This window comes from Parasteatoda tepidariorum, chromosome 8 (assembly GCF_982258835.1).
Source record: "Parasteatoda tepidariorum strain Cologne lab strain chromosome 8, Ptep-v5.0, whole genome shotgun sequence".
Lineage (NCBI taxonomy): Eukaryota > Metazoa > Arthropoda > Arachnida > Araneae > Theridiidae > Parasteatoda > Parasteatoda tepidariorum.
The window spans coordinates 12,449,092-12,472,450 of NC_141762.1; the positions used below are offsets into that span (position 1 = coordinate 12,449,092).

The following is a 23,359-nucleotide window of genomic DNA, read 5'->3' on the forward strand; positions in this document are numbered from 1 at the left end:
TTGTTTGTTTTTATAATATGCATTTATTATATAGTATTGCAGCTCAATGTACAGCTTTTATCATAAACTGACTGCGAGTGATTCGCATATTTGGCATCAAGTACAAAATTTCAAATCATGAGCGTTTTTGTAAACCATTTTTTTTCCCCAAACACTTGCAGTCATCGTTGTAATATGCGATAAGAAAACACCAAAGGAAATTAAAAAAACCTCAATCCATTACACAGTACGAGACTTCAAAGATTTCTATTCAATAAGAATTACTTTTAAAAAATACAAAATCCGTAAATAAGATTTTCATAACTCAAATTCAGTAAATTTGGATTGTTTGAATCAATAAATTCGATTTGAACTAATATGGCAGTACTAATAATACAATTTTACAAGTAGATTGATACTTTTTGGAAATAATTGAAACATTAGAAATAAATATAAATTCGAATTAAAATCCATACACTTAATCAATTCAACTGAAATGAGATTTGAATCAACGATTTGATTCGAATTTGTAGATTGGAATCTAATTAATAATTATTATTGATATAATATATTGACTCAAATATTTTTATCAGTTATCGAATTACCGTTTTGATTTTTGAATCGATTAAAAAGAACTGGTATAATCTCAAACTGACAATTCGTATCAACGTATAACCCAGCTCGGGACAATACGTTGATATGAACATGTCAAGTCCGTTTGAGATAACGTATTATCTATGTATTATTTTCATTTAAGTATCATTCTCAATTAAGTATCAGTATTAATAAGCATTAAGTATCAATTCAGCTTTTTAAATTCCAGGTATCATTCTCACTGTTTTTATTTTAAGCAGATTACATAGCTTTTTAATAACTGAAGTCAGTTGTAAAGATTAGGGTTGGGAAAAAAAATTATCTGTCATTTTCTTCATTAAAGAACATACGAATTTATCATAAAAGAACTTCCATTTTTGAATAGAAATCTTTAAAAGAGTCTCGCACATTTAAGTAAAAGGGAACTAAATAAACACAACAAAGGATTGATACGTACAATATAAACATAATTAACGACCACTGGTCTCAAGCAAAGAATGTTTCTCCGTTTCTCTCATGGCAAAGAGTATCACAGTGTTTCTTTTCAGCAATTGATACAATGTAATGAATTATACAACCAGTAAATGTGACTTGCAACATTATAACTGCTTAACCAGCATAACACAAGTTTCAGAATTGACAAAAAATGATACTAAACATTGGAGGTGGGGGGGGGCGGGATTTAAGAAATTAGCTTATTCTAAATAATTAGTAGTTATTCTAAATATTTATGATTTTTTTTAAAAATTATATTCTCTTCAATTTAAATATCTATAAATTATATCATCGTAAATTTAAATGTCTATAAACAATTGCAAAATTTCTAATGTCATTATGAACCTAAATTATTATTTTGTTTCAGTAATTAGTGTTTAAGGTTGATGTTTCCTAATGATGAAGTATGAACAAATTGCTATTAACGACATATTTTAAAATCAGGGATTCTAAATTTAACTTAACTTATCGTTATAAAAGAATATGTAGATAAAAAAAGTGTCGATATATGCCTTCATTTTTCTTAATAGTTAAAGTTAAAACTGAACTTTTTAAAATAAAATATTTATCGTGTCATTTTCACCAACTAGCAAAACATTTTTATAAGTTTAAAATGGTATTTTTTTAATATAATAACCAAGAAAGTTTTTTTTGAACTATGTTTATGAACGGAAATAATGTGTTAATTACGTAAAGGTTGAAGGCTAATAACCAGAAAAAGTCTAACTTATTTTTACAAAGAGAAAGATGCAAAGTTATCATATCTTTGCTTGCGATCTCCGAGATCTGTGGACACAGTGACGTCATGAGGAGGGAAATCGTAGCATCAGCTCTAAGAGCGGAGTGAACTAGCCCTTGTATTCTCTTTAGCCCTGATATAAACAAGAACCTTCCACACAAAATAAATTTTTTGTTTATCGAAGTGTTTTATTCGCGCCTTTTTGCTTTATTCATGTATCAGTATCATTTGAATTTTATTTAAAATCTCTAGAGAAAGTCTTGCAGTTTGAAATGCGTCAAATCACATTTACTTCACAACACATCTGAACAATCAATTTCATCAATCAACATTTTTCTCCAACATTCTGAATGACTAATTTTTGATAAAGTTAGGACCCTTATACCAATTTACCGACAGAATATTTTATATAAATGTAGTAGCCAATTCTGTTTGCATAGGGGATAGGGTATTTTGCATAGATAATAATATTAAGAAACATTTAACTCTAAACATTTTGTTCGTTACATAACAGCATTTAAACTGAGATAATGCACACCAGAGGGCGTTATCTAACTTGTGCAATTCTGATTGTCCATGAGTTTCAAATCATGTTCGTGTAAAAGCAATTATCCAACAATAAAATGATTCAATATAAACTAAATGGGCTTCTTTTTTAAAACAAAACAAAAAAATTTATGAATGAATCAAAAATATTTTATGAAATAAAATAATGCAAAATATCGTAACAATTTGTTCAAGGCATCTTTGGAAGAAATTTTGCAGCAATTTAAAAACGTTTTAGAATTTTTGATCTAATTTTGTTAATTGAAACCTATTGTTTACAAAGTTAATGGTTACTAAGTCTCTGATAAATTAAAATGTAAAATTTAATTTACATTTACTTTTTGATCCATTGTTGTATTAGATTCAAAAATCTAAGTATACCTCCTTCGCCCTTTATTTAAACGTTTCCACATGCACAAATTTTAATTCATTCATAATTTATATCCGTTGAATTCATAAAATAATTTTCGCAAGTTGAATTGATTTAATTTATAGTCAGAATTTTTATTAAACATTTAAAAAGCACGCAATTTTAAAAAAAATAACAATAATAAGTTATATTAATTTATTATATTAAATAACTATAAATATTGATCAGACTAGATAGATATCTATTTTAAATAAGAATTTAAAAAAAATTATAATCTTGCTTTCAAATTAGAAAATTGCACTGAAGTACAATGCATCGCAATTAAAATATGCAACTATAAATAAAATTTCTCTTAAATAAAAAATACTTCTTATAATTTAGACTATCTTAAAATGGCATTCATAAATAAAATATATTTGATATAAATCAAGACACTTTACATATATTAAATTATAATTTTAAAATTGCTACATTTTTAAACGAAGAATTGAGCAAAGAAATGGAGCATTTTTTGTTTTGATTGCTATAATTATCTCAATCTGTCAAATAAACAACATTCAACTCTTTAATCTGATTTTAAAGAATGCACTCTGGTCGTTGTTAGCTTTCAAACAATTTAATACCTTTTGATAACTTTGTATGCATTTTATGACACAAATTGGCGTATCTGATTTCTGAAAACCAGAGTAAATTTTAAAATATATATTAGCCAAATATATTACAGATATATTACAAAAAAATGAAGTTTCATGGCTTCAAACCTCATTTATTTATCAGTATAAAACTCTTAAAAACGAAGACCTATATGTCAGTTGGTCCGATATATTATTTATAAATGTACATATTTAAAACATTGCTAGATTCTTAATTTTAATATATAGCTCAGATAATTAACTAGCACTCTAGACAAATGATAAATTTATGCAATTAAAATGTACACCATAATTGAGATCAGTCTTAGCCTATATTCTTAAAAGTATTTAAGAACAATAAAATAAAAATATTAGTAAATAAAAATTGTATTACTCTGTTGCATAATATGAAATAGCAATTATAAATAGAAATGATGCCACATTTTGGCAATGTAAGTAATAGTAACATGCATAATTATACTATTTTTTTTATCCATGAAACAGTATTCTTTGCATTCTAAAATGTTCAGTGTTTTATTTTTAAAGAATAAAACCTGTTAACGATGTTTGATTCGAGAATATGCTTGCAATTTAAATATAAAATCAAAATAACTTATTAGTTTAAATAGCTTTGCAACGAGAATAAAAATTACTATCGTACGATAGCGATACAATTTTGATTAATAAGCCTATTTATGATATTTCTTTAGGCATTTTAGAGAAATTCTGAACAAATAATTAGCAAAATTATGAAGCTATTTAATCTTTATATCATGAGCTCTTATGGAAAAATATATATTGCATCGGGTAAAGTCTACAGTTATATGATTGAGATTTGTTATAGAGTACATTTTCATACACACTGTATTTTCATACACACTGTAACTCATTTTTCTTCCTATAGCTTATAGTGGCAAGTCTGAACAAATAAGTGGCAACTTATAACAGCTTAATATTTATATCATGCAAACATATTAAAGTAAGTGACTTTAATTAAGTGATTTACTGTTTAATTTTTACTCATTTTTATATTTGTTTTCTCTGCCATTTTTAGTAGCGATTCTGAACAAATAAGTGGCAACTAATGGCAAAGATTAATGCTTGCATGTTTTTTAAAATATAGTCAAATAAATAGCAACTATGAAGTTGTTTAATTTTCACATCACCTTGGGGAAAATAAGTTTTTTTTTGAAAAAATTTATTCTTATTTAATAAACTTGCAACAGAGTATACAAAATAATTAAGATTATCTGTCCTGAAAAAAAAAAATTATTACATGATTAACTATATTACTTCACATTTTTTTTCTATTTAAAAATAATTTAATTCAATTTAAAATGCAATAAAAATCAGGATAAAAACTAAACAATGTTGTTTCATTCTTAAACTCCATAGAAAATACTATTCATTTGCATCAAACCAGGGAAGTAAAGAGAATAAAAAAATGACTAATAAGTTCATAAAGCACATAACAATTGAAGCAATACTCTATATACATGTTTTACAATTAACAGTCATAATCCATAATTCGAACCTTTTGTCATCTTTCTCCATTATGAGCACACAAACACATTAACCAATTAAATTGTCCAATTTTAACAAAATGTTTTGACATAGCTCGCACTTGGTCCCCGACATATCTGTCACCTGTTTTTGTTTATCATTTTATAAAACTTTAGACACTTTAATGCTCTCTCAAATAATGCATAATCTACTGAAGAAAAAAAATACTGAATATAGGTTTAATACCCAATTATTTTTTTTCAGAATTTGCTAAATTAAGAATTGAATTATAAATCAAATTCATTAAGTATGAAAGTCTTAATCACTGAATAGAGCTGGACGATATCAGAATTTGACTATCAATATTTCACAATTGTTTACGATATTTTATTTAATTAATATAATATATATGTTCAGGAATATTAATAATTTCACTTGTATTGATGTACAAAATGTGCCCAAGTTTAAAGTTAGCTAACTTTTACATACAGAATTACGAAAGAGAAACAGGCGATGAAATATTAACAGAACAGAATTACGATAATAGATATGATTTTCCATCAATGAGAAATTATAATTTTATAAACATTTATACTAGGGCTTTACTTTTCATAAGAAATGAATTATAAACTGAAGTTATTTGAATCCAGTCTATAATTTTTCATATTTGCTGACAGTTCATACTTAATGATTTACTATAAACTTGGTAAAGATATTACCCAAATAATTACAAAAAATAATTAATAATTATTTTGGTAAATAAAAATTAATTAATAATTTTCAAAACATATTTAAATAATAATGAACTTAATTCTCAAGGAAATACAAATGGCGAAAATATTAATATAATAATTATAAATTATACGATAATAATATTTATAAATTACATATTGCAATTTTTCTCTCTTCAATAATCAATTGCAAATTTTTAAAAAAAGGTACTCAATAAATAATAAATAAATAAATAACAATGTAAAAGCAATGCTTTATATTGATTAAAGGTCCAAAACATTCTTTTTTTAGTGTGTATTGTGTGCCTTAAAGCAGAAGAGGAGAAAGAGGGGAAGGGCAGTTGCAGTTAAGGAATGATTGATGTTCAGGAAGATTCTAAGGACGCCAAAAGGCTGTGATAAACAACTGAGTCTAGGATGGGAACTCTTGGAGGAAAAGAAACCTCCCCGACCCCCAAATCTCGATTAGTTCTATATTGCATTGCACACTGGCTGCCACTGCTGGAGAGGGGCGCTCGTCTGTTGCTGTGGGGCGGCGACGTCACTGTTGTTGCCTGGGGGTAGGAAGGAGGCGTCGTCGCGGTGCCAACTGTTTGAGAATTGTTTTGCGTTGATTGGAAAGAGCCACGATTTGTATCACAGCAAGAGTTTGTTGAATCACTAGCCGATGAGGAGTCTCTAGGTTCGGTCCTGCGGTTCTCAGAGCTAGTTGGAATCGGGCTGGACACACGTCTGTCAGGAATGGGCACACGTAAAAAGTCATCGTTGATACCAAACATCTCATCACACGAGCTATCATCATGGAAATCGGCACTGTTTGAGTTGCTTGGCGCTGAGTTTTGTTTGGCGTTACTGTTATACGTATTAGTGTTACTGCCATTGCTGAAGTCGATTGTGAAGCAATCAGAAATGGCGTTATTGTCTTCGTTTTGAGTACTAGCAAATGGAGAGTATCGTTCAGAGAAAAAGTCTATTCTTTGTTGTCTTTGCCGCAACTTGGCTTGCCTTTCATTCCTGATGTCCAGGTGCAATTTCTTGATGGTGTTGTTGATGAGAACCGATCTGAGGAGACAAAGCTCAGGATCTTCAATGTCTGCCAGTTTGTTGATGGACATTTTGAGTACTTTCTTCCGCTCGTCCTTCCATCTTTGCCGTGAGTTCCACATTTGAGGACCCCGTCGACGTGGCAGGTAGTCCTCGTCGTCCACAGACATTTCATCGTCTTGACCACCTTCTGACGATGATGAAGATGATGAGCTGCTACTGGACTGCAAGGAAGAAGGTTCGAACTGGGAAGATGGAACCGGAGAGACATCATTGGAACTAGATGAAGATGACACTATTTCAGACTGAATGGGTGATACCTCGTCGGTAACAGTCACTCGGAGCTTTTTAGAAGGTTGTTGCTCGGTTTCAACATCTGAAGACTTCCTTTTTAAATCATTGGAACCTACAAAAAAAATACGACCATTAGAGCTTTGTTTAATTTGAAAATACATTTTATAACTTCTGAAAAAGGTTTAACAGGAGAGTTAGAATATGAAAGTTCGCACAAACGAGGTTTGGGGAGATTCTAGCATTCAGTTTTGTGAATTCAGTTTTGTGTTACTTAACATTTTACTACGTTAAGAACTGAAATTTAAAAAGGATATATCTCGTCATGTTTCGAAAGAATCGAGCCATTCAGTAAACATGGATAATGTGTGAGCAAACTTCGTCCTAATGACAATAAAATGCTAAAAGTAATGAAATTGTTTGTTCTTTTATGCAAAGTTATATTAATATTCGATGAGACACATTACTGTAACTATGGCTTGCTAATCAATAAAACAATGCATCACACTCTTTTAAATATTCCTGACAAAAACAACTGTAAATATACACTAACTTCATAAAAAATGTATAAGTCTATAACCAAAATATTCAACGAAGATTTTTAAAAACTAACACTTTAAAAAAATTTTTTGATGATAGTTCAAATACAGAACATTTTAAAAGTAGATAATATTCTTTATTGAAAAATAACTTAAGAAAATATAAATTTACAAGATTTAACTGAGTTTTATGAAAATTTAGCACACCAGTTACAATAACATTTTAACGATGAAGGCTTTTTAAAATTAATTTAGAATCTTTATATGTATAGAATTGATTAATAAAAACTAAAAGACTATAAAAATGTTAGCGAAAAAAATGACCGTTTATGGAATATTACTTAACAATAAAATTTTTGTAAGTAAGATAATTTTTCCAACACTTTTAAATCATTTCATGATGTTAAGAACTGGAATTAATGCTATTTGAAAAAATTGTTAAAGTACGATTATTATATTTTTCAAAACTTATTTAACAATTTAAGAAAACGAGGTAATTGTCTCTAAAAATTTGATAGCGAGACCACAGATTTGTAATGCAAATCTGCAGCTGGAATTTAACATTTTAAAAACAATGCAATGACCATTCAAAAATTTCTCTGAAATTTTTCTGTTAGAATTTAACATTTTAAAAATATGATATTTCAACATTTTGTAGCAAGAACAAAAATATTTTTGCAAATCAACTGGAATAAAATCTGCATTAATAAATAATACGACACTTAATATGGATTGGATTCTTTGGTGCAGATTCAAATTAGGCTTAACGCTTAAAACATACTTTTGATAAAAACACGAACACGTTCTTTACACTTTGGAATGAAGCTAATCATTTGCTTTTCAAAAACTTGACACTATCCTAGATGGAACGATTTTTAATGTTCGACACTAACAAACTATCGTTTTCACTAGTATGGTTTTAATCACTAATTTGATGACAGCAGCAAGAGCATGACACCTAAAGGGCAAGTGAGAAGAAACGGGGACAATGTCAACTTCAGCAAAGTGGGTTTCGTTCGGAATCAGGGCATTGTGTCAAACGACTTTTTGAATGGGGTCGACTAGGAAGGTGAAGCTAGGCAACCTCACGTTCCTCCTCTTCTACCTTTGGTGATAGCGGATTTACGGTGAAAACGAAAGCAGGAAAATTCTTGTGTAAGTAAAATAAACACAGTTGCGGTTAACGCCTCCCTTAAATAACAGCTAATTGCACCTTCACTCAAGTGGAAAGCAATGCATTTCGGAGATTTATTAGAGCCACATAAAAACGTCTCGTTCGGAAAATGACATTATCTCACTTGTTCTAGTTTAATCTTCAAACTTAAATATTTTAGCCCAAACTGCAGAAATAAATCATAATGCACCTGTAAATAGAACACGAATGAGTAATGTAAGGATGGATGAGTTATTAAAGATTAATCTTTAATTATGTTCTAGAATTTAGGGTTATATTTTTGTCTGACATACCTTCAGAGTTTTATTATTATTATTATCCCAACCCACCCCCTTTTTAAAATGCTGATAACGTTGAACGTATTTTTGAAGTGAAACCGTTGTTTCATGAAGAATATTTACGGTAAAATTGTGGAAGAACTCCAACATAACTAGAGCAAGTTCAGTTATGGTTATTGTTTTCAACCGAAAAGAACGAAGATAAACATGAGTTAGGTTTAAGCCCAAAATCACTCTATATACTTACAACAGTATGCTTTTTTAAAAATAAAAAAAATTTTAAAAAAATCCACCGCATGTACAAGGAGTTATCAAAGAAGAAATTGCCCCATTTTATAGAAGAAAATAGCCTATCAGTACCACTGCCTTCTTCTGAAAATAACAATTACTTCCGTTCTATCGAGAAAAATGATACATAATAATATCATTGCCGTGATATAAAAAGGAAAAAAAATTTCTAATCCAATTAAAGGAGGAAAATAACACTTAAAAATATCAGTGGTTTTTGTCTTAAAACTAGAAATACAATCACAATTATAATTATTAACATTACCAAAAGACGACAAACTAAAGACTTAACTTATCACTCTCAGTGAATAAAGAAATAAAAAAAAAATCCAATTACAATTCAAAATCGTGTAAAAGAACTAACTACAAACACGTCATTAAAATAAAATTTTTAAAAAGACAACTTTTATGTTATTAATGCTGAACAAAAGCAGAAAGCGTAAATAAAACAGATTTACGCTTATATCAATAAATCTTTTGTTTGAGAAAATAAACAAAACAAAAAAATAGCTTTTTTTTTCCCCTTTTTGTTTTTGGCCCTTCTCCCTTATTATTTTTTAAACTTTCCATTGTTTTTGTTTTTCTTCCACTCAAATTGCAACAATCTACAAATTAAACTAAATTTGTGTGTTGGGTCAACACTGAAAAATTCACACTTTGCTTAAAGTAATCACAGGCAATCAATAAAAAAAAGTCTTTTATAATTTTATGTTTCATTTTTTTGCACTACCTATTTTTTCGTTTTATCCCACTTTCCACTTATTTTTATTTACATTTGCCATTTGCATCGTTAACCTAAAAAAAAAATTAATAATAATAAATAAATCAGTCCACAACTATACGTGTGAGCTTTACTTCTAAAACCACAGAAAAATTCACGTTTTTGGTTTACATAAAATAAAGCAGTAATATAGGGCAATCAATGAAAAAAGAAAAAAACTATGTCCTATACTTTTTTTAACTTATACTTTCACTTTCCAATGTTTCCGTTCTTTTCTTTAAAAAAAATTTCACTTACAAATCAAACTAAATCTGTGAAAAGCTCATCTGTATTTCAATTAAACAGGTATCATACTTTTCATAACAGGTATCATAATACTTTTCGTTACAAAACACAGCAATAATAATTTCTAAATTATATTGTTACTATAATGAATTACTAACAAATATCAAAGCGATTATAATCATATGTATCTCTCGCACGTGGCACCATAGACTCGAGTATTTATTTTTCAATTGGCAACACTCTAGTTATTATTCATTTTGTTTCACGTAATAAATTTTGATTCACGATGTTCGAAGGTGGCTAATATCATTTATTCCCCTATACGCATTCAAAAGAAAAAAAGATTCAAATAAAAATAATTTAAATAATTCTCAGGCGGCGATAAGCAATAAATTGGTTTACGTTCAACACGTGCAGACCTTTATTGCATAACAACACAAAAAAAAAATGTCAAAGCGTGGGAGATAAGCTTTAAATCCTCTACAGTCAGCTGAGAACTTACAGTCGTCCTTTACGCAGCTCCAGTGACGTCAAACTATCAAGGCAGGATCCCGGTGTGACGTCGATATCATAAACATGTCGTCACATCTCTCAACTGTGTCGGAGTTAAAATGGAGGACAGTTAAACGTGCGAATGTGCATACATACGTGCGATTATTTTGACAATTGAGCCGAGACTTAGAATAAACAAAACACAATAGCATTGAATAGAATATTCAAATGGCTCAAATGAAAATTACTGTAAAAACATATCTGGATTTATTTCACACGATATGTAAATTATTACAGTTATGCTGCACTACACAAATAGTGTAAAATGGTGCAAAAAAAAAAACTATCATTTGAACTTTTAAAAAAAGAGCCAGAAAAATAGGGATGCGAGACATTAATTTTAACACCATCTTGCAGATAATTCCACACTGCCCGAAAAACACGCAAAACAAAACATGCAATTAAATCATGCAAATAAAAGGGTACCTAATTCAAGAAAATTCACAATTAGTTAACGTCATTTAAATTTAATGCAACTATTCACCTGTGAGTGAAAGGGTTATACGCGGATCTTCAAAATGCAAGTTATGTTTTTGCTTTTTAATTGTATTAATTATGTCATTAACTATAAGGAACATCTAATAAATTTACGATACCCAAGTAATATATACATTAAATTCGACACTAACAAATAGCTACAAATTTACTTAAGAAATCAAAATACTTATACATACTAAGTTTGTATACCTAATGTAAAACTATAACAGTTATAGATATTGAAACAACTCCTAATTCTTAGTTCAATTTGAGTACGAGCCCTTCCCTTTAAAAAATCGATTAAGTTTTTTTTTATTTCCCCTTTCAGAGCAAGTACAATTACTATTGCGTGAACAAGGTTCTCTTTATTTTATCTATTTACAAGATGATTATATTGTGTATCCAGTTAAATTGTGAACACTTTTGTGCACGCATTTAATTTAATGCTTACAATTCAAAGTTTCACGTTTAAATTAATATAAAATTATTATTAACAATCAATAAAATATTTTAACACCTCGTACAACGTGTCATTTTTATTAAATACTTCTGATAGAATATAATATATGTTCACAAATTATTTCAACCCTTTAAGCATGTTAAGAAAGAAATGTTTTATCAATATAATATGTCTTTATATAGTACTTATATTCTAACACTTCATTAAAACAAATTAGCATTTATCCTTAGCATTTAAGGATAAAATTTCACCCGATTTACAAAATGATTTCAAATTATATTATTACTTAAAAATATTACTAATTTATATAAAATAATTGAAATTATAAAGCTAAAAATGAGAAAAAGTGTGTACAGTGTTTTTAAAACTGCTTTATATATTTTAATTTCGGCGAAAAAAATTTATCATACGAAAAATACGAACAGAAATTATTAAATCAAAAATATAATAATATAAGAAACGCAGACATTTAGTTACTTTCTTCGCAATTTAGACAACTCGTTCTGCAAATTTTAGCATTTTTATTTTATTAAATGTCCAATACATTAAAAAGAAAGAGAAATGAAGAAAAAAAAGACAGAGATTCAAATTCTATAAATAAATTAAAAACAAAAAAGCATAAAATAGTCACACAAAAAATACAAACACAACGAAAACATATAACTAGTTCAGTATTCACTTTATAAATATGAGTGCCAAACCAAGTAAAGTACCAATCAAATTAATAAATACTGACTTTTTCCTACCAGTTACATAATTAAAAGAAAGAAATACTGAAACTAAATGTAATAAAAAAGAATAAAATTAAAAATATTTCGAATAATGAAAAAAAAGAAGAAAGAAAATGGAAACTAGGAAAGGGGAAATGCAGGAAGCAAACGATTGTGAAAGGGAGTTGCATTGTAAATTCCCAACAAATTACAGATCAGCGACCTTGAAATGACCTAGATTCAGGTAGAAAAAATACATGGATTACACGGAACGACCTTATTCTTTGTCTTGAAGATGTATTCAAGCGGTTCGGAACGCTGGCTACTTGATAAATAAGTCATGAACGGTATTGAACCAGAGAAAGCAACTTACTTAATCTCATTTTCTTTATTATTTATTGAATGGTATTACTTTTTACTTCATTATAAACTATGTACCTACTTTTCTAGGTATCCATGACCTCTAATTCATAATATAACGCACTTCAAATATGACTTAAAATGTATAGCCGGACCATTAACAAACAGGAACTATAAAATTGAATCCTACCTAAATACTCTGAAGGGATTCTAGATGCGCGTTGCGAAAGTATATATATTTCATGAAAATATATGAATGTTAATATATATATTTGACAAAAAAATATAAAATTGTACTCTAATTAAATATTCCACATTCAGGCACAATTTTATAGGAAATGTAAAATTGCATCCTAATTCAACTAAGTTTGCCAATTTGTTGTAAGCATAAATTTATTCTGAAAATAGAACAAATTAAAATAAGTCAACATTTCACTGTCATTTCTTTTCTAAATTAGGGACTAAATCAGCGAACTCATTAGTATCAAATTGCCGCAATATTTTGAACACTATTTGCAAGCCTTACACAATGTATACAAATGTATAAGAACAAAGTAAATTCTTACAGATTATCGATAACGCAATTAAATCTTAAAATATCATCAACGAGAAACCTGCTTCTAACACTTCTGCGCAAAAAAGCATTTAAAACTGATGTTTATAGCGTATAACCTACACAAACATGAATATAATACATATTTAAATGGTTACACCAATAAGATTCTCTCTAGCGTTACTAAAAGCAGACAATCAAAATATTAAAACTCTGAAGCAAAAATTTTGGTCAAATGTGTCGTATTATCAATTTTTAATAAAATTAACTTCAATTTTATATAGCGATGAAAAATAAACGCAAATAAGACATATCATATGTAAATCTATCAACGTTAACTTTTCCGTCTGCTGTCAAAGCATCTTCAAGCGCTTCCTACCTCTCTCGGAAGTAGTGACACCTAGGGGCCAATAACTGTAATTTTTTTAAACTGCCCAACAAATTGCTCGAGCAAGATATGATCTGACTCCGGTTTTTACAGGAAAGGATTCTTATCTTTTAATGTTATATTTCATAACAATAATCATTATTTCTGAAATGTTTTACAGATGAAGAAAAAGAATAAAAAATTAATGATGTAAAATTTTCTCTACCAAGTGTTACAATGGCAATTTAAAGGTTTTCATTAAACACAATTTTGACAACAAACAACTTTATTCAACAACAATCGATTTAAACAATTTTAAAAAAGAAATAGAACCACAATATGATTGCTTAAGTTTGAAGCAAACACAAACTGTAAAAATAGCTGAAAAATATTAAATGCGTGTTAAAACTATTCAATATGGAAAACCAAATACCCTTAATATAAAATGTGAATAAATATAACATTAACAAATTACACGTTATTAGTATTAATGCACCAAAATTGAAACAAAACCATTAACTAAAAATTTCCAATCATCAAAAAATAAATTGATGATTAATTAAGCAAAAAAAGAAATTATCGACCTAAGTTATACATATAAAATAAAAATAATTAAAACAAAAAAATCCTGACCTTCATTTTATTCATGAATTACTAAAATTATGTTAAAACTTCTAGCACCCTGTTATGCATGGAAAAAGGAATTAAAAAAAGAGAACGAAAATCAATACGGGAGTTAAATATGGACGCGCTCCCCCAACTTATGACATGACAGAAGGTAGGAAGGGAGAATGGATCTGATTTGACAAGCTCAAGAAACGTGATGAATCGCGAGTAACTCAGTGACTCTGAAAGGAAAACAAATAACGGAAATAAGTGAATTGAAAAAACTTTTCTGAGTGTGTCGCGCAAGAAGGATCCCCGCCCCCTATAAGACACGTACAAAACAAAAAGGTTAACATTATAGAAAGCTTCATTACACGAGCAAATTATAAGATAGTTAAATGTATTAAATTACTAATAGAATCAGGGTTGACATTTCCGCATACGACTTTTAAATAAGTGACAATTTGAAATACTTTAACTTCCATTACAATTGATATGATCAACTACTAATATTTATTATTTTGACAACTCTTTCTAACTCGATGTTTTATTTTTAAAAAAAAATCTGGATGTTTGCATTTCAGAGCACAATAACTGAAATTCACAAAAAATATAACATTTTACGTTAATGTAATTAACTCAACAATTGAAATCAGAAATTTTTTAATTACTATTACAGTTAAAATTACTAACTGAAAAAAAATATACTTCAGTAATAATTTGCAATTAATTATAACAACGATTGTGAACAATTATAAAATAAATTTTACTAATGCACGAAACTAAAATGTTTCATTAAAACTACAGTATGTATTTTATATACAACTTTTAACATATTACCAAACGCATTACGAAATTTTTAGATAACTATTACATTATAATATGTATTGAATAGTTAAAGTAGTTATAATAATTACATAAAATAATCAATTGAACTATTATTTGCTCATTTGATTATATTATTGAAAATTTTTATTAAAAAATATTTATAATCAAAGCTACACAAAATAGTTACATAAGTTTATACAATAAACAGCAATGTCTACATTTAAAATAATTAATAAAGGTACAATCGAGATTTAAACATATATTAAAACAAAACTTTTACTAAAAAAAACAATAGAAATATTTCTCAAAAAAATGCATGAATAAATTCTCAATTAAATATTAAAAATGTGTAAAATAATTACTAACACCCTTATTAATAAAGCGCAGCAATAAAGAAATACATTATAAAACAATTAAAACATTATTAGCTTTGATTGATTTGTTAAAAATCAATTAAGAAAAGAGCTACTCCATTAAATAAAAGGTAAATAATCAACTCAATGGAAAAGAAATAATGTTTTAGAAACTCACCAGATGGCGTTTTGATAGGTGAATCTGCCGATGGCATATCATAATCAGTAATATCCGATGTCCAATCTGTCATCAAAGCAGATTCCAAGTCCCGATCAAATGCTTCGCTATCGAACACACAGGGCATGTTGGAATTTGGATTACTGTTTGACCCCGAAAATAAAGAATTGTTAGATATTTGATCACAGCCAAATGGCAACACCAAAGTCATCTTCGTATAATCTCATCGGGAAAAAATAACCAAAAAAATTTCTTCGCACCACACAGACGATAAATAAAAAAGTCAAACAATAAAAAAAAAATTGGTTAATCCACAAAAGCACTAGTTGCACCACTATTCTTGAAGTTAATCCAGTATGCACAATAAACACTTAAAATAAATAATAAGAAATAATAGCGCAAATATTTTTTTCGGTTTCCCAACTTCTCAAGTAGGGGGTGAAAAAAATCACACGAATAATCCAAGAGCGAAACGAATAACGATCCTCACACGAGTACGTCACAAACTAAACTGACGACGGCCTTCCTGCAGTCGCACGAGCAGAGCAGCTGGTCGAGTACAATTACTTGCGTAGGAGCTCCTGCGCAAGTAACTGTAAAGGAGCGCCATCTAGTAGACACTTTAATCTAAACTACAGGTTGCTGGGTGTTTAGTTGGCTAATGGTCGGTGATTTATTTGTTTTTTCTACTCGGACGGCTGCATGCAACACAGATGAAGTATTTCGTCCAATAAACGAACAACTGATTAAGCAACAAACGTTTTTTTTCTCTTCTCGAACTTTTTGCGCAAGTAAAGTTAGACGCACTTTTAGTGCCTCTCTCCCTTTGTTAAAATTTACATTTAGAACGGGCGGAAAGGCTGCAAACGATTTCTTTATTCTAAACATAAATAAAAATTATACTTATAAAATTCTTGTAAAACATTTATTTGAAACAAATGGCAATAACTAAAGGAAACCTGCAGTTTCGAACTTTATACGAATTAAATTATTGCGTGTCCCAATACCTCTTGGTCTTTGTAGTAATTTATTACCTTTTTTTACGTTCTATAATTTGTAAAACTATTTCATCATTGTTTGAGTTTTTTGCTTAATTTAATTTAAATTTTGGATAAATATTCCATTATTGTTCAATTTTCTTATTGTATTAATATATTGTTTTAATTGCCCATGAAAGTTTATTCTTTGTATTAACTTCCTGAAAAATAGATTTTTCTATGATGACTGTATTTATTTAAGGATCAAGCGACTATTTCTATTTTAAGTAATACGAATTATCTGTGCGAGTCATAACTCAGATTTGTTCCGACAAGTGTGCAGATTTAAAGAAAAATTCTAAAGACGTTAACTATATGACTACGTACAATTTTATAAATTAGTGAATTATTTTAAGTCGAAAAACTATATTAATTTGAAACACTCTCTTAAAGCCACTGAAATTAAATCACTTATCATTCATTTTTCCTCATTTGACTATAATATTGTTCAAGATTCAATCGACAATGCTATCTTACAAAATTTACTCTACGCAACGTGATGAAAGTATTTTAAAAATTATTTTCACAAAATATATTCACATACCATGTCTTAAGATAAATAGTGAATCTATGATTATTAACGGCAACGTTAATGTCGCTATCATTATCGACATAGATAATTATAGAATACGATAATATCTGAAGCATTATCGATTACGACATAATCATGAGTTATGATGAATTTCATTCGAATTTCTGGTTCTAACAGTTGTAAAAATAAAGTTAAATTAGAAAAATATAGTGAACTATTGTTATTCCTTTTAAATTCTGATATCACTATAAGAACTTCATAAAAAAACTGTTATTCTGCCTATATTTTCTTTTAATTAAACACGTGTTTTCTTGATTTAGAGCAACCCTAACCCTGTGACCTTGTACATTAGTAGACAAGACTTGTAGTTGTATCCATTTTATCTTTACTTGTCCGAACACAATGGAATTTCAGTCCCTTCTTGCTCAAAATGGAACAAGTTGTCAGGAATTTGAAGCTTTCCCCGGGTGAGTGAAGGCCATTCAGGTATCTTCCCACGAAAAATAGGAGGAAGTAATGGAATGCAGCACACCTGCATGAATATACAAGAACGAGACCGTTTTGGTTTTACTTTCGCTGGTGTGAAGAAGTTCCCTGGCTTTCTTCCTTTTATCTGTCTTTTCCCTTCTGTCGCCAAATACACCAGAAAAGCAATCATCCGTCACGATTTCAACCTAAAATAGAGCAATGCGATGCAATAAAATGTCTGTGGAATTATTAAAGAACATACGAATGAAAAATACATAATAATTGCATATTTGTTTAAAAAATGTATAGTGCGAAACGGACCACCCTGAATAACTTTCGATATAATGACCGGATCTTCACTTTCTAGGACTCCATCTCAGTGATTCAAGGTAATGACCTCAAATATTTTAATTAGTGCAGACGATATTTTAAGTTAAGAAATCAAGCGCAAAAACTTACATTCTCTGAATAAACATATATTTTTACAGACGTCTTCGTATTTTTAACCCCAAAATAACCGCAATCTGGGAAATAGGGTACCAATAGTTTGATCAGGAGAGCAGTCCAAAGTTTGGATCCCTTAATCTTCATTTTATTTTTTACGTATCTTTAGAACTTTTTAAATCTTTAATAATCTTTAGAACTTTAAAAATCTTTAGAACTTTTTAAGCGAATTGAAAAATTTTTGATGACAATTATAAATATATATATATTTTTTTTTTTTATCTTATGATAATTCCATGGAAAAAGTAACTTTTAGTAAATATTTATTGTTATTTTATTTAATGATAGTGGAAAAAAAATTTTTACATTATTTTTAAAGAATGTAGTTTTACAAAAAGAATACATTATTTTAGCGGAATAGGTAAAATAGTCCCTGAGACATTGAATTTTAAAAATACTTTTGCACTCTTTAAAATGTTGTAAAAAAGTATATCTTACAATTCAAATTTTTTTTTGACTATTATTAAATGAGTCCTAGAACGTGAAGATCCGGTTATCATTAGATTATTAAAAGTTATTCAGGGTAGTCCATTTTTTTAAAATTTTTTTATTTATTTATTTTGTGCTCTGTACATACGAAAAAAGTGCATGAAAAATACATTTAGGAGTATCGAATAGGAAATATATATAAGTTTGACGATAACTTGAAATTTCGTTTTAAAGCCGTTTGCTATTTATGGCCACGATAACCTTTTAAATGAGCACCCGATTTACTTAAAAGTATAACAGAATATGCATAAAGTTATTGCTGCTAGTAGAATTTTTATGTTGAAATTATATTGACGGAATAAACTAATCGAACGACAAACGGAATGTAAATCATGTTGATGATATTTAAATCATATTAATGACATGTTAGAATGGAAGAAATTGTATCTCTATCTTATATGTTCTTGCAGCTTATACGCAGTAAATAAAACTTATTATTTTTCTTAATTTCCTTCGTTTTTCTCTCTTTAGGCAAGTTTTAGGGCAGAAAAAGAAATAAAATTAAAACCTATTTCCCCGTTGCAGTTGACTTCCGTTTTCAAAAACCATTTCAAAAGGCCTCCTAAATTTGATCAAATATCGAAGAAAACGGACAACATCAAGAAGAAAATCAGATCCAAATATTATTTTTAACTTCGAAGCAATTAATACAAATGCAATAAAAAAAGAAAAACTGTGAGTTTAATTTAGATGCGAATATTATGTTCCGCCATTTTCTCTCACCTGCTCGAAAAGCATCACTTAATCTCGAGTTCACCAAATAACCCATTCATCCCACATTTTCTAAGCAAACCCAGAAAGCGGAATGATTAAATGAGGTCACCTTTGCCTAAAGGAAGAGGCTAAAAGATTTCGAAAGAAGAAAAAGAAAACCGAATCAAGAGGAAGGGGTGAAAAATATATAATTGTACATACTACAGTTTAAAAAGTTGCCCTTGGTATATTGAAATATGCACACCTTTAATACTTTACACTTAGATGCATAATAATCTGATTGATTACAATGAATTTGATGTAAATGTAATCGATGTTCAGTAATAATGCTAAAATGAAAGCTCAACTTTTAAGGTTGTTTTTCGAAGCCTCTGTTGTAATATGAAATAATGCTTTTCTGCGACTAATGTGCTATTTTTATAATTGATGCGAGTTTACAACTGTTACTGTTGAGTTTGCAACTGTTACTGTTAGGTCAAGTTTAGCCTATTTAAAGTCAGAGCTGTCTACGATTATTTTAAAAATGGCACAAAACGTCAATATGGAGAAAAGCCACAGTTTTGTGAAAATGGAAAGTGTTTGTCGTTCAATTTTTCAATATTTAAAAACCTTCTCCAATACTGCATTACCTGGGCTCATAAAAGTTTGCAAACATTGAAAATACGGCAGTGATTTTAATAATTTTCATCTAGATGGACAAATTTAATAAATCTATAATAATTTTCTAATAAATCTATTAAATTTAAACTTGGTAATTAGTTCAAGTACAGCATGTTGCTTAAATTCATTCTAGCTCTAAAATATTGGTTTATTTTATATATTTTTTCGATCAGAAAAAATCTTTTTTCTATATTAAAAGGTTATTATAATTTTTTTTAGTTAAAAATTTTTTTTATTTTTCAATTTTTTTGAGCTAGTATGGTTTGAAAACGAGCATGTTTGACCATATTTGAGTGACTATTAAAAGTTATTTCAAGTTATCAGCCTTATTTTTATACTTTTTATCATGCGCACAAGATATTTTTTTTTCTTCAAATTTTAGCTCGGAAGAAAATTAAATTATAAAAGTTCATAGCCTTATCACAAAAGTGTTTGCATTTAAATAATGCATGTGCTTTTATCAAACTATTGAAAAAGTTAGAGTCCCAAGTTCAACTTTAGATAAATTTTAGAAAGTTTTAAAAAAAAAATTTCTTTTAAAAACCAGCCTAGACTCCTTCCTTCAAGCGGAAAAATATATATTTCAAAATGAGAAAATATCTATTTTGTTGTGGGAAATTATGAAAAACATTCGTTTCAGAATGGAAAAACAGACATTCTTAATTTGAACTATAATTTGCAAATTATAAATTATTGCTTTACGTCACTTATGCTATTGCACGCAAATGTGGTAAATTGATTTTGAATTCATTCTCAATGTAAAAATATCGGTTTCTTTGAAGAAAAAAAAAATTATTTTATAGTGGAAAAATATTTATTTTTTAGTTAAACTTGATAAATATCTACTAGAAAATATCCGTTTTACAATGGGAAATTTTTCGTTTTACAGAAAGGAGGGGATACTTACAAAAGAGTTCGAATTACAAATTTGTGATGAATAAATTATTGCCATACGACATGCGAATGTGGCAAATTGAAATTGCTTTTCAATTTATTCTCAATATCCGTTATATAGGGAAAAGTATTTATTTTGCTGCAAAATTTGAAAAATATCTGTTTTGTAGTGGTAAAATATCCGATACCGTTATGCTGTAACAATAGAAGTATTTTACACGCAGTTTGAACTGTTGATTTAGCATGAAGCAGGTGTTATATCTGTTCCGACACTCATGCTCTGTTTTGCGAGATGATGATGAATTGAAACTGTTGATGATTTCATTGTCAAATTGAAAGAAACGTATCCATTTTATAAAGGAAAAATATCAATTTTTTTAATACAAAAGTAACTATCTTATAGTAAGAAAATATCCATTTTATAGTAAGAAAATATCCATTTTATAGTAAGAAAATATCCATTTTATAGTGGAAAAATATCCTTTTTTTAATATGAAAATAACCATTTTGTTAAAAATGATTAAGGTTTCTTTATTAAGGTGGCTAGAACATGCATTTCGATAAAGCGATGAAAATCCTGTTCAAAAAATAACCTTCTAAACCCATGAGGGAAAAAGAAAAAGAGGAAGACCTAGAACAAGAGGGTTAGATAAAATAGAGAAGTGATTAAAGAATTTGAGAGTTAATAGATGGAAAAATATAGCATCAAATAGATCTAAATGGGGCAAACTGACTGAGACGGCTTCGGCCGGTAATCGGCTGTAGTGCCTAGGAAGAAGAATTATTTTGTTGTTAAAAAGTATCCATTTTAGTGCAAAAATAATGCCTACAGTATTATAGATTTACACGATTTATTGCTGTAAAACACTTTGTTGAATTTTGCCTTACGATGCTAAATGAAAATATCCAAAAAACGTCCGTTTTACGATGGAAAAAATATCCATTTTATAGTAAAACATGTAATTTATTCGCATCAGTTTTAAAGTAAAGAATTATTAATTCAAGTGATAAATTTTATCTCATGTCGTCATGTTCGCTTCTTTCCTATGTGAAAATATTTATTTTTACGTAAAATAAATTTGCTTACAGCAAAATAATTTATTTTATCACCCAAAATATTTTTTTAAATAAAAACAAAATGCTTTTATCAAATTGAATATGACTATAAAAAATACTAATATTTAATCTTTTACCCCTTCACGAAAGAAAAAAAAAATCAATAACTTCAGATACAAGAAGTAAGTAACAAAAATAGAAACAACAGGGTCACGAGGAGACACAAGGAATAAGTGCACAAGTCTGTTTAAATTACTCTAGTTGAAATGAAAAGAACATAATCAGACATAAAAAAGGTGACCTTGACTTTTTGAGATATGATAATAGCGAGAAATTTAACCTTATCTAAGCTGATTTCAAAATTCTACCCAGCTGGTGTGAGATTAGTCAAACAACTTGAAAAGAAGCTGTCAAATACGAAACAATTTCAATAATGAAGTAAAAATAACAATTATAATGTAATGGAATGTAGAAAAGGATTATATTTATAGGGCTGGAAATTTATCATACACTAGGAGGATCAGGTCACCAACGTGATTCCTTCTCATTTTTTTTTTTTTTTTTTTTAAGTTGGTTTCGTTCAAAAGAGAAAAAGCAAAGATCATTTTCTTAATAAAATATATTATTATTACCATTTGATGTAAGCACGTTTTGTAATTCGGTTAATAACGAAATTAAATGATTACCTGGATTAACAAAATAATCAACTGAACCGGGACAAAAAATTATAATTAGAAATACAGAATGTGACTCAATAGGAAATAAAAAGCAAAGAAAGAAACCTACTTATTAACGTATAAAACGATAAACTTGTCACTATATAAACTTTTATTTGTTGTTAGTTTTGACATTTACTCAAGCGTGAGTAAATAAACAAGAATAAATAATAATTTTCTACAAACATTTATTTATTTATTACGCAGTACTTACCTAAACACAAGAACCTATTTGTTTTTTTAGTTTTTATTATTTGTTGTTTTATTAACCATGCGATACCCAAATTTTTCACACTGTTCGTTTCGAACGTGCAAAAGATAACTAAACTTGTAAGTGTATTCGCATCATAAAGTACGAATTGAAAAGAGGAAATTTTCACGTTTAATTTATTTTGAACAAATTAGAACTTCAACACCATAATCATAAATAAAGAATTTTAACAGTCAAAAAATCTGGTTAACATAAGCATTAATAAAAAATTAGCCCAACGAGATCAAATAATAAGGAAAGCAGACGATCATTTTGGAACTTCTTGGAGTTGATAGTTTTCCATGACGAGTTTATTCTGAGGCTGAGATTTCTTTTTATTTCACATATTATTGATTTAAAGTATTTTTATGTTCTTTTTATGAAGA

At 28.4% G+C, this 23,359-nt stretch overlaps 1 protein-coding gene and 1 long non-coding RNA gene across 2 annotated transcripts in view; one reads left to right on the top strand and one right to left on the bottom strand.

Annotated features, from left to right (window-relative positions):
* On the bottom strand, positions 1 to 16,245 carry LOC107451223 (uncharacterized). Its single transcript, XM_016067249.3, has 2 exons — positions 15,654 to 16,245; positions 1 to 7,039 (listed from the first exon to the last, which is right to left on the bottom strand). Exons 1-2 carry the CDS (start codon positions 15,862 to 15,864, stop codon positions 5,955 to 5,957), a joined length of 1,296 nt encoding a protein of 431 aa, XP_015922735.1. The 5' UTR covers positions 15,865 to 16,245; the 3' UTR covers positions 1 to 5,954.
* A 1,416-nt stretch (positions 16,246 to 17,661) lies between these two features.
* LOC107451222 (uncharacterized) overlaps positions 17,662 to 23,359 on the top strand; it is a 39,580-nt gene continuing 33,882 nt past the window's right edge. The window contains exon 1 of the long non-coding RNA XR_001585044.4: positions 17,662 to 18,079. This is a non-coding gene — a long non-coding RNA (uncharacterized LOC107451222). The remainder of the gene's footprint in view (positions 18,080 to 23,359) is intronic.